The 12,484-nt window shown below is 38.3% G+C and overlaps 1 protein-coding gene across 4 annotated transcripts in view; it reads right to left on the minus strand.

The window, feature by feature from the left end:
- Positions 1 to 12,484, minus strand: part of Ophn1 (oligophrenin 1) — a 326,237-nt gene that overhangs the window by 225,208 nt on the left and 88,545 nt on the right. For all 4 annotated transcript variants that reach the window (XM_040744230.1, XM_040744229.1, XM_040744232.1 and 1 more), the window contains exon 3: positions 6,092 to 6,187. In XM_040744230.1, the coding sequence (XP_040600164.1) occupies positions 6,092 to 6,187 (96 nt within the window). The remainder of the gene's footprint in view (positions 1 to 6,091; positions 6,188 to 12,484) is intronic.

The raw sequence follows: 12,484 nt of genomic DNA on the forward strand, positions 1-12,484 counted from the left end.
GTAATACTCAGTGGAAAAAACAAACAAACAAAAACAACTTGAAATTTGCAGGCAAATGAATGGAACTAGAAAAAAAAACATCCTGAGTGAGGTAACCAAGAGTCAGCAAGACAAGCACACTATGTACTCATTCATAAGTGGCTATTAGATATAAAGCAAAGAATAACCAAAATACAATCCTCAACCCCAGAGAAGCTAAGTAAAAAGGAGTACCCTAAGACAGACACACATGGAGGGCCCCAGGAAAGGGAAATAGTTAAGATCTCCTGGGTAAACAGGGAAGGGGAGTAGAAACCGGGGGATAGGGGATGGGATCATGAAGGCTGGAGATGGCTTAGTTGAGGGAGCGATGGAAAGAGGGAGCAATGAAAGAGATATCTTGATAAGGAGAACCATTATGGGGTTAGGAGAAACCAGGTACAGGGAAATTCTCAGGAATCCACAAGGATGACCCCAGATAAGACTCCTAGCAATAGCGGAGACATTGTCTGAATGGGCCTTCCCTGTAATCAGATTAATGATTACCCTAATTGTCATCACAGAACCTACATCCAGTGATTGATGGAAGCAGATGCAGTGACCCACAGCCAAGCACTGGGCTGAGCTCCTGGAGTTCAGTTGAAGAGAGGGAGGAGGGATCATATGAACAAAGGGTGGGGTCAAGATCATGATGGTCAAAACCAGAGACAGCTGACCTGAGCTAGTGGAAGCTCACGGACTCTGGATTGGCAGCTGGGGATCCCACATGGGACTGAACTAAGCACTCTAAATGTAGGTGAGAGTTACGTGGCTTGATCTGTTGAGGGGGGGACCCTGACAGTGGGACCAGGACTTACCCTTGGTGCATGATCTGGCTTTTTGGAGCCCATTCCCTATGGTGATCCCACCTTACTGAACCTTGATACAGGGGGAGGGGCTTAGTCCTGCCTCAACTTGGTATACCAGACTTTGCTGACTACCTCAGTGGAATGAGTTGGGCATGGGATGGGGGAAGTGTGGAGGGAGAAAGGAAGGAAGGGGAACTGGAGCTAGTATGCAAAATGAAAAAAATGTAAAAAATTTGTTTTGCCAAAAGAAAAGGGCAGGAGAGAAGCTTCAGAATATATGTGAAAAGCATTACCTAGATTTGGTTAGTCTCTAAGAATATCTGTAAGGAAGCCCGGCAGTGGTGGTGCACGCTTTTATCCCCAGCACTTGGGAGGCAGAAGCAGGCGGATCTCTGTGAGTTCAAAGCCAGCCTGGTCTACAAAGCAAGTTCCAGGACAGCCAGGACAACCTTGTCTCAGAAGAAGAATGTCTATGAGGGATTATCTAGATTAGAATAACTGAGTCAGGACCCATTGTCTTGGGTCCTAGACTTAACTAAAAGGAGAAATGTTAACTCTGTGTTCATTCTCTCTGCTTCCTGTGGATGTAATGTGACAAGCTGCCTCAAGTACTGCTCTCATTCCAACCCCACCATGATGAACTACAACCAAACTGTGAGTAAGAATAGAGCCTTTTCGTCTAATTAACTTCTTGTCAGGTATTTTGTCACAGCAATGAGAAAAGTAGTATGCATCTTACAAGCCATGGAAGCTGAGAAAAGGTCAATACAAACGGAAGGCACAAATGTCTTATCCTAGAGCAGAAACAAACATCCTTATTTGGCCTTGCACTTTCCACATTGGACACAGCCTGTTCATGGTAATACCTAGAGCTGCACATCAAACGATGCTTCAATGGAAATCTTAGGCTTTCTCCTTGACCAATAGAATAGTTTCCATTGCTCCTATTGTCTTAGTTACTTTTTGATCACTGTGCAAAGACACCATGACCAAGCAACTTACAGAAGAAAAAGTATATTTGGGGATTACAGTTTCAAAAGTTGAGTCCATGGCCATCATGGTAGAGAACATGGCAGTGGACAAGCAGTAGCTGAGAGCTTCCATCTGACTCACAAGTATGAATGTGACAGGCATGGAGGGAGGGGAAGAGGGAGAGAGGGATTTGAACTCTCAAATCCCACCAACCACCAGTGACATACTTTCTCCAACAAGACCACATCTCCTACTCCTTCCTAAACATTTCTACCAACTGGGAACCAAGCATTCAAATACATGAGCCTATTGGGCCCTTTCTCAGTCAAAGCACAACACCTAGAAAACTGCTACCTACTATGGGCAAATGTACTGAGCTGCCTTTCAAATCTATCATTAAAAGCCCATTATGGAAATCTGGGACCTCTGTATAGTCAATGTAAAATCTAACAGTCTACCTCTATATTCCATCCTAACTGGGCCCGTACAATTTCTTGCAGTGAAATAGAGAATGCACAACTCAAAGCCTGTAGGACACAGCACACTCTGCTGTATTAGCTTCTGGAGTAACAATAGACTTACACTAAGTCCTAAAAAATTTGTTTCAAAGACTCCAAACAGCATCAGCCTCAGATGCTGAAACATTGCTACTGTCTCTCAAACTACCACAAATCTCAGCTTAGAGAATGATAAATGCAAAATGTACAGTGGACACAGTAAGCCAATGAATTCTCAAAATCACTCTTCTGTCTCCCTTAACAAAAGTTAGTTCACTGAGTCATAATCTCTGCAGGTATAACCAACTCATCGTCCATAGGCTTATAAGTACCCCCAGAATGGCTATGAATGAAGCCCAATACAAAATAGTGAACTTGCTTAATTTTTTAATTCAATAGTGCATCTCTCAGGTGTGAATTTTGTAAATGCAAAGTTTGGATTACAATATAAAACTGTTGGACATATCTGCTATAGTAATAGTCAAGTGATAACTAGGAGTTTATGAAGTTTCAGATCAGTGGTGGGTAAGTTAAAGAGTTAACAGAAATCACATATTAAAAAACAAAGATGTCACAGCCCAAAGCTATCAGGGAGACCACAGAAACACACAGGAATCTGACAGTGCCAGAAAGTCATTTTTATTTTTGCTTGTCACTATGCTAACTTCATATACCCTTGTTCTTAAATAGCCCTAGTTAAGGCCGGGCGGTGGTGGCGCACACTTTTAATCCCAGCACTCAGGAGGCAGAGGCAGGCGGATCTCTGTGAGTTCGAGGCCAGGCTGGACCGACAGCCTCCAAAACAATGCAGAGAAACCCTGTCTCATAAAGCCAAAAAAAATAGCACTAGTTAATATTTGTGGTAACAATCAGTGACAGTGAACAATTCTCTGCTCTGTTCACTGTTGCTGAGGCAAATGGGCATAATGTCAGATCATGCTAGTAGGAAAAAGAGGCATTTATGCAATTGCATATGTTATATACATCCAAGTCTTCAATACATAACAGAGAAAAATAAATTAGATTTTATATTAACAATAATTTTACATTGGTAACATTTATTTATGCACTTTGCACACCTATCTCTGATTATCTCATCCTCATTGTCATGGTTACTATTCATTATCAACTTCATGGAATTTAGTAGGCACATCTGGACATGACTCTGAGTTTCCAAAGAGGTTTGACTAAGGAGAAAAGCACTACTCTAAATGTGTACCTCAACATCCCATGGTCTAGAGTCCTGACCTAAATAAAAAGTAGGAATGGAGAAAGCCAAATTAAGCAACAGAATTCTCCAGTCTCTTCTCTTCTCCCTCCCTCTTTCCTTCCTTCCCTCCCTCCTCCCTCTCTCTCCTGCCTTATTGTTGGTACGATGTGACCAGTAGTCTCCTAATGCCATTACTACCCTGCCACAAAGACTGTATGTTCTCAAACACAGATCTGAAATAATCCTTGCTTCTCTTAACTCGGTCACAACAATAAAAAGTAACTTATATGAACCTTTTACATATTAAAAATTAACTTCAAAGAGGTGAAATTATTTTCCAAAGTAAGATACCAAATAAGTTGTATACCTGCAAGTCAAACTTAGGCTGTCCACCTCCAGAGCCATTGATGCTCTTGGACCAGGACAGACCTGAATACATAGAATGAAATCCAATCAGACTGGAAATAACTCCAATACAAGTACCTACCTCACTAGGTACACAACCACATTTAATTAAAATACTCTTCAATGTTATTAAAACCAAGGTATTTATCATGAAACTATTTAAAATAGTAAAAACTCTAAAGGTGAATACTCAAAAGGGGCTAAACAGAAAATAACTATAAATATATCAAATATATAAATACAATATAATAATGCTGATATAACTATTATTCTCATTTGATAAATGTGTTTACCGCTACTATATGCCTAGCATTCTTTTATGTGTTGGCAAAATAGCAGTTAATGAAGCAATGTCATTCCTTTCTCATGAAACTTAGGAAGAATTGAAACAACACGGAAAATTTGTTGTACTAAATTTTAAGTAAAAAGTATAAAATGTCACTACTTGAGCCTACTCAAAAATACATACACACACACACACACACACACACACACACCACACCTTATTTGAGACAGGATCTATATAGCCCAGGCTGGACTCAAACTTGGTATGCAGCCAAGAATAAATGAGAACTTCTGATGTTCCTGCTTCTGCCTTCCAAGTGCTGAGATTATAGGTGTGTGCAGCCACATACAATTTTATGCAATGCTAGGAATCAAATCTGGAGTTTCACACATACCTGACAAGTACTCTACCAACCTAGCTATAGCCCCAGCTTAAATTTTATATTCATCGAGAAGTAATTTCTATGCAAAGAAAGTGAACATATGAGCCAGTCATGGTGATATACGCCTCCAATCCCAGCTCTTGAGAGGCTGAAACAGGACACACAAGTATTCAAAGCCAGGGACTAGAGCAATGGCTCAGCAGTTAAGACCAGGTACTGTTCTTGAGAGGACTTCGGTTCCCAGGACACATGTGAAATGGCTCACAACTACCTCCAGCTGCAGAGGATCTGGTACTTTGTTGTCTTCCAGCACTGCACTCAGATGCCTACACCTACATACAGTCACATATGAAAATATGTAATTAAAAACAACATAACTCTTTTTTTAAAGTTCACTGCCAGCCCAGGACACACAGCAACCTTGTCTCAAGAAAATAAAGAAAAAGAGGAAAGAAAACAATTTTAAAGAAAATAGTAAACATACAAGAAAATACTCAGAAGTTAATATACCATTATGCCCAACATGTTGCTAACTATGTATGAATAGTATCACAATTGCATCCTTTATGTATTTATATATCATTCAAATTAGCTACAATGAGATTTTATAATAATGCCTTGTATTTTAATCCTTGGGATTATAAATCTAAGTGCAAACATCACTTCTTTTTAGTAAGAGTTTGATCACTCTAACTGCTGTGTGGTTCATTATTCTCATCTAGGAAATACTTCTTTTGATACAGGGTCTCACTAGGTCTTACTAGGTAGCCTTGGCTGGCCTAGAGCTCATTATATAGACCAAGCTTACATTGAATTCAAAGAAATTCATGTGCTTCACGCCAGGATGCCGGTATTGAAGACATGCACCCACCACCATGGTCAGCTGAACTCAAGGTCAACAAACTCAATCTCGTCAGAGCATAAAGTTAGAATCTTAGATTTTTGAGGGTCATAGGACATTACTCTCCAGTGCTGTTTTGCAAGACAAACACCCATAGACAATGCTTAGACGAGTGTGGCTAGGTCCCAATAAAAGTACATGCACAAAGAGATAGGGAGATGCATTTGCACAAGAGCCATAGCTGGAAGATCCTTGCTTTGTTTACCTTCATCAGAATGAAAATAAACACAGAGGCCCTGTTCTTTCCACTGTTTAATCTCCTCTGTAATAACTTTCAGAGAGATACTAACCCTATTTTGCAGAAGACAAGAATGAGACTCAAAACAAAAGACTAGAATGAGACTTTTTAGATGATTTAAAGAAAAGTCTCCCCTTGATCTAGACAATGACATCAATGGAGGTTCAGGAGACCTCTTCACTGCTTATAAGTGAGAGAAATTTATAATAAAAGGAATATTTTCTTAACATTCTTAAGCAGCCTCTTAGGACCTTGCACTGGACCAAAAGGGATAAGGACATTCAAGTACTGTTCTGGATCCAAAACAGAAGGGAATTGCTTGGGATCTGGGAGGTTTCCTGAGTTCTATGGCTCCACACTGCTGAAGACTTACCAATATTAATCTCATCATCGGTCAGAGTGTCCCCGATGAAATCAAACTGAAATGACTGCAGTGTCTGGGAAAATTTCTGAACCGCAGAAGAGTAATCTGCAAAGGAAGACGACAGTAGAGATGGTCAGCACAGTTATCCTCTCACCATGGACCTCCTCACAGCTACAGGACTCAAGAAACACAAAGGGACATCTGACACTTGTAGTAGAGGAAGCACAGAAATTTTAATCAGTTCTTACTTTCAGTAGAAAGTCTGAACAAATGAAACAGCCATTTAAAAGAGTCTTGAACACTTCACAGCATATTGTCATCCTGAATCCCTCTCCTCTCTGACTTGAAATGACTTAACTGAACTCCATTATGCATAACAGGCCAATATTTTCTCGCTTTGCATACAACAGTTATCGAGAACCATCCTACAAAGAAACAATTAGCTCTAAAGAAACAATGAGCTCTATTTTATAGGTATGGAACTCAAAATTCAAGACATCTACCAAAGCTGGGTCTACAGGCCAGGTAGTCTACACATTAATCAGATGGTGCCTTGGAATAGGATACTGTCAAGCAGAATCCACAGTGTATTTATGAAGGGCTTAAACCCAAAAAAGTAAGAATTTAAATAGTCAGTGTGATTATATGGCCAGATATACTTTTATTTTTGTCAATGATTTTCAATTTGCATTGGTAAATATTCAATGATGGTAAAAAAAAAGTGAAATCACATTAATGTACACTTCAGATAAATTATTTTCACCAACTTTTAAAATCTTACTTTCGCCGGGCGGTGGTGGCGCACGCCTTTAATCCCAGGACTCGGGAGGCAGAGGCAGGCGGATCGCTGTGAGTTCGAGGCTGGGCTGGACCAACAGCCTCGAAAACAATACAGAGAAACCCTATCTCGTAAAAACAAAAAAAAAATCTTACTTTCAGCAGGGGGTTCAGCGAACTTCTTGATCCTAGCTACTCTGAAAGTGAGTCTCAGATCTGCCACAGTATCTGGGAGCTTGAAGGAAATGCACATGGCCATGCCCAACTCTAGACCTACTTAACATTGCATTCTATTAAAATTCTTGAAGCTGAGGACAAGTATCAAGCCAACTAAGCAGCACTGGGACATCTTAGAGGAAAAGCTCAAACTTTTCCTTTTCCTCCACATGCTCCTTCTTCACATCTTTAGGACACTTTGGCTAAAGGAGCTGCGGAAGTTGTTCTTCGGCTAACGTAAATAGAGATCAGGGTTGCAACAGTGTCTATTACTGCACCCCCTTTTACGTTTACCAGACCTCCAAGATTATTTTTAACTTTTAGTTTTTTGTTTGGTTTTAATTTGGGGACAGGTTTTACAAGACTTATTTACTCACAACACTGGCCTGTTAACAAAGGCAACTAACAGTCTGAGATTTACAGTAGCCAGGGATAAATATTGGTAAAACACAGATCCCAACTGGGAGAGACTCAAATGATAAGTTTCCAGGTAGTAAACTAGCTGCAGCCAGTGGCTAAGGCAGGATCAAGCCTGCCAGGAAAGAGACTGGAGATTCAAGCTCGGCTGGGTCTTAATGCCTGCTATTTCTGATTTGTATCTCCAGACCCATTTCCCTCTAAGATAGACTGTTTTGCCCCACCACCACTACCATAATACTACTGCTCCACACTGGTCTGTTTTTGTTTCTGCCCCATGGCATCCTGTGGAGCATCTCTTAAAATGTTCTTTAACCATGGGGAGTCACCTGTTCTCCAGTTCAGAGAGGCCATGGTGATCCCTTCTGGTTAATTCTAACCAGTGCACAGTCTACAAAAGGAAGAACACTGAAGAAAACTTCCCTCATGCTTCCAAATAACACAATGGTCAAGTAAGGTCTTGACTTATCCTGACATAGGTAGAATAACTTGTTAAAAATAAAAGGACTAAAGGAGCCAGAGGTTCTACCCAATCCCACATGATCCCTGGGGACCAGTTCTTCAAATGGCCTTAACAGTAAAAAAAAAACAAAAAAGAAAAAGAAATGTAGTTTTCACAACCTAAATTGCCTAAAACATCCAGCAGAAAAGAATAACTAAGATAATCAAGAATATCAGTATGCTGTGAATGAACGCATGCATAGTTTATCACAGATTTAACATGGGATAGATACAGTTCATCATAGATTTAGCAGACTAGGCTGGTAAATGTGTCTAGTGGAAGCTAGTATCAGTTCTCACCTCCTCACTAGGAATTATAAAATTCTTAAACCTTAATTCTAGGTGTTTATTAAATTCAAGGAAAACTAAAAAAAAAGAATATCAGTATGCTTCGTTAATATTCCAAAGGCTACATTCCTCATACATTACTAGTTTTCACTAGTGATTCTCATATCTTCAATATGCCCCATACACCCTAATCCTTGAAACATTTCTTCCTGACAACCCCCAATACCAAGAAATGCATTCTATATGGGACCCACAGAGGCCACACCTAAAGCAGACTCAGAAGCACTCCCTACCAGGAAAGTCATAGCCACTATGTTTTCCCAAGATACAGAGAGGACAACAGAAATCAAGGAACTTAACACCCACCCAAAGAAGAACAGATATCAACACCAAGAATCACAGTCATCTCAAACACAGATGTTGGGACACCATCAAAAAAAAACACAATCATTAACAACCAAGACAATATGACTCCATCATAAGCCAGAAATACTACTACAGTCGGGCTTGTGAAATGCAATACAGCTGAAGCACAAGACAAGGGATTCAAAACAGCTATTGAGCATATGCTCAAGGACCTGAAAGAGGATATGAATAAATCCTTTAAAGCAGCCTGTGAAAACAAGAAAGCAATGGAATGAAATGATGAATAGAGGTCAAGAAAACAAAGTAGAAATAGAAACACTAAGGAAAACCCAAAGTGAGGTAAAACAGGGAATGAAAAGTTTAGGAAGCCAAACAAAAATCTCAGAGGTTAAGTCTCACCAACAGAATACAAGATATGAAACAGAGATTCTCAGGCATGGAAGACAAGATATAAGAAATAGATATCTCAGTCAAAGAAATAGTTAAATCTAAACAAATCCAGGCACAAAATATCCAGGAAATCTGGGACATTATAAAAAGACAATATGTACAAATAATGGAAACAGAGGAAGGAGAAGAAACCCAGATCAGGGTCACAGAAAATATTTTCAACAAAATAATAGAAGAAAATTTCTCTAACCTAAAGAAAGGGGGAGTCCATAAAGGTACAATAAGCATATATATGAGACTGAACAAGAACAGAAATTCCCTATGACACATAAGAACTATAATACTAAATGAACAGAGAAAGGAAAGATTACTAAATCTGCAAAGGAAAGAGAAAACAAGTAACATTAAGGCAGACACATTAGAGTAACAACTGAATTCATAATGGAGATTCTAAAAGCCAGAGGGCCTGAACAGATGTTCTATGGACTCTAAAAGACCACAGATACCAGACAAGACTACTATATCCAGCAAAACTTTTAATCACAACAGACAAAGAAAGAAAAACATTTCAAGGTAAGACCAAAATTATGCAGTACATATCTACAAATCTAGTTCTATATTGGCACTAGAAGTAAAACTTCAGTCTAAGGAGGTTAACCACACCAAGAGAACACGAGGAATAATACCAGATGATCAAATCAAAGAAGAGGAACCCCACACCATAACAAAATAGCAGTAACTGCTCATTAATAACTCTCAACATTGAGAGTCTCACTTGCCCCAATTAAAAAAAACACAGATGCTAGGTTTTGGTGGCATACACCTTTAATCCCAGCACTTGGGAGGCAGAGGCATGCAGATCATTGTGTTTGAGGCAAGTTTGGTCTACAGAGCAAGTTCCAGGACAGCCAGGGGTATGTACACAAAGAAACCCTGTCTCAAAAAAAAGAAAGAAAAGAACACAGACCATTCTAACAGATTGGATTTTAAAACAAGATCCAGCCTTCCGTTGTATCCAAGAAACACCCTTTACTATCAAGGATAGACATCATCACACATTAAAAGGTTGGGAAAGATATGCCAACCAAATGGACCCAAGAAGTAAGCCAGAGTAGTCATTTTTAGTATCTGACAAAAATAGACTTCAAACAAAAACTAATCAGAAGAGATAGTGAAGAATACTACATTCTTAACAAAAAAATCTACTAAGAGGACATTGCAATTTTTAACATCTATGCACCAAACACAAGGGCACCCAAATGGGTAAAATAAACAGTTCTACAGCTTAAATCACATACTGACCTTCACACACTGATAGTGGAAGACTTCAATACTCCACTCCCACCAATAGACAGGTCATCCAGACAAAAAGCTCAACAGCAAAATGCTGGAGCTAACTGATTTATGTTATAAACCAAATGGACCTTACAGATATTCACAAACATTTCACACAAACAAAAGAGAATATACCTTCTTCTTAGCACATCTTGGAACTTTCTCCCAAACTCACCACATACTCATACACAAAGCAAGTCTCAACAGATACAAGAAAATTGAAATACCATCCTGTATCCTATCTGACCACCACAAATTAAAGTTGAATATCAATAGAAACAACAGAAAGTTTATGGACTTGTGGAAACTGAACAATGCACTACTTTAAAAAAATGGGTCAAGACAGAAATTAAGAAAAATATTTGAAACTTTTTTAGAATTTAATGAAATGAAAACACAACATACCCAAACTTACGGGACAACAATATGTACCTACATAAAATAACTGGAGATATTTCACATTAGCAATTTAATGGCACACCTTAGAGCTCTAAAAACTAACATACAAGACAGGAAATAATCAAACTCAGCTGATAAAAATAGAAGCAAAACTAATACAAATAATCAATGAAACATGAGTTGGTTCTTTGAGAAAACCACCAAAATTGATAAACCCTTGGCCAAATTTACTAAAAGACAGAGAAGATCAAAATTAATAAAATTAGAGATTAAAGGAGGACATATAACACACACCAAAGTATACACTTCAAAAATCTGTACCCATAAAATTGGAAAACTAAAAAAAAACATAAATTTCTGGATGTATATCACCTACCAAAGTTAAACCAGGATCAGATAATAAATTTAAACAGAACTATAACCCCTACTGAAATAGAAGCAGTAATTAAAGTCTCCCACACCCCAAAAAAGCACAGGGCCACATGGATTCAGCATAAGATTTTACCAAACTTTTAAAGAAGTAACAGCAATACTCCTCAAATTATTTTTAAAAAAATAGAAAGAGAAGGAACATAGCCTAATTCTTCTTATGAGACTACAATTATCCTAATACGTAAAGCTCACAAAGTTCCAACACAGAAAGACAATTACAGAAACAATTTCCCTTATAAATATAGATGCTAATTTTCTCAATAAAATTACTTGCAAATCAAATCCAAGAACACATCAAAAAGATCCAACATGATCAAGTAGGTTTCATCCCAGAGATGAAGGGATGGTTCAACATACATAAATCAATAAATGTAATTAATGCTGTAAAAAATTGAAAGATTATAATCACATAGATGCAGAAAAGACCTTTAACAAAATCCAACACCCCTTCATGGTAAAAATCCTGGAGAGATTAGGGATACAAAAGATACACCTAAGCAATAACGGCAATATACAGTTACGCTATAGCCAACACCAAATTAAATGGAGAGAAACTCAAAACAATTCTACTAAAATCAGGAACAAGATAAAGCTGCCCACTCTTTTCATATCTATTGAATATAGTACTTGAAGTATAAGAGAAATAAAACAACTGAAGGAGGTCAAGGAGATACAAATAGGAATGGAAGAAGTCAAAATATCCTTATTTACAGATGATACATAAATGACCCTAGGAATTCCACCAGGGAACTGATAACAGTTGATAAACACTTTCGGCAAAGTAAAGGAACAGAAAATTAACACACAAAAATCAGTAACTTTCCTATATACTTTGACAAACTGTCAAAGGAAGACATTTGGGAAACATGTCCTTTCACAATAGCCTCAAAAATATAATTGAGTAATTCTAACCAAACAAGGGAAAACTTCTGTGTGGCAAAGAACACCACTGCTCAGACAAAGTGGAAAGCTATATAATGGAAAATACTTTTACCAACTATACATCCAATGGAGGGCTAATATCTAAAATATATAAAGAACTCAAAGAACTAGACATCAAGAAAACAAATAACTCAATGAAAAATGGGGTACAGATATAAAAAAGAGAATCCTCAATAGATGAAACACAAATGGCTACGAAGCACTTAAAGAAAAGTTCAAAATCCTAATCATCAGGGAAATTCAAATCACTACTACTTTGAGACATCATCTTACACAGGTCAGAATAGTCAAGATCAACAAAACAAATGACAGCTCATACTGGCAAAGTTTTGGAATAAG

Source organism: Mesocricetus auratus, unplaced genomic scaffold (genome assembly GCF_017639785.1).
Source record: "Mesocricetus auratus isolate SY011 unplaced genomic scaffold, BCM_Maur_2.0 Super-Scaffold_100003, whole genome shotgun sequence".
NCBI lineage: Eukaryota > Metazoa > Chordata > Mammalia > Rodentia > Cricetidae > Mesocricetus > Mesocricetus auratus.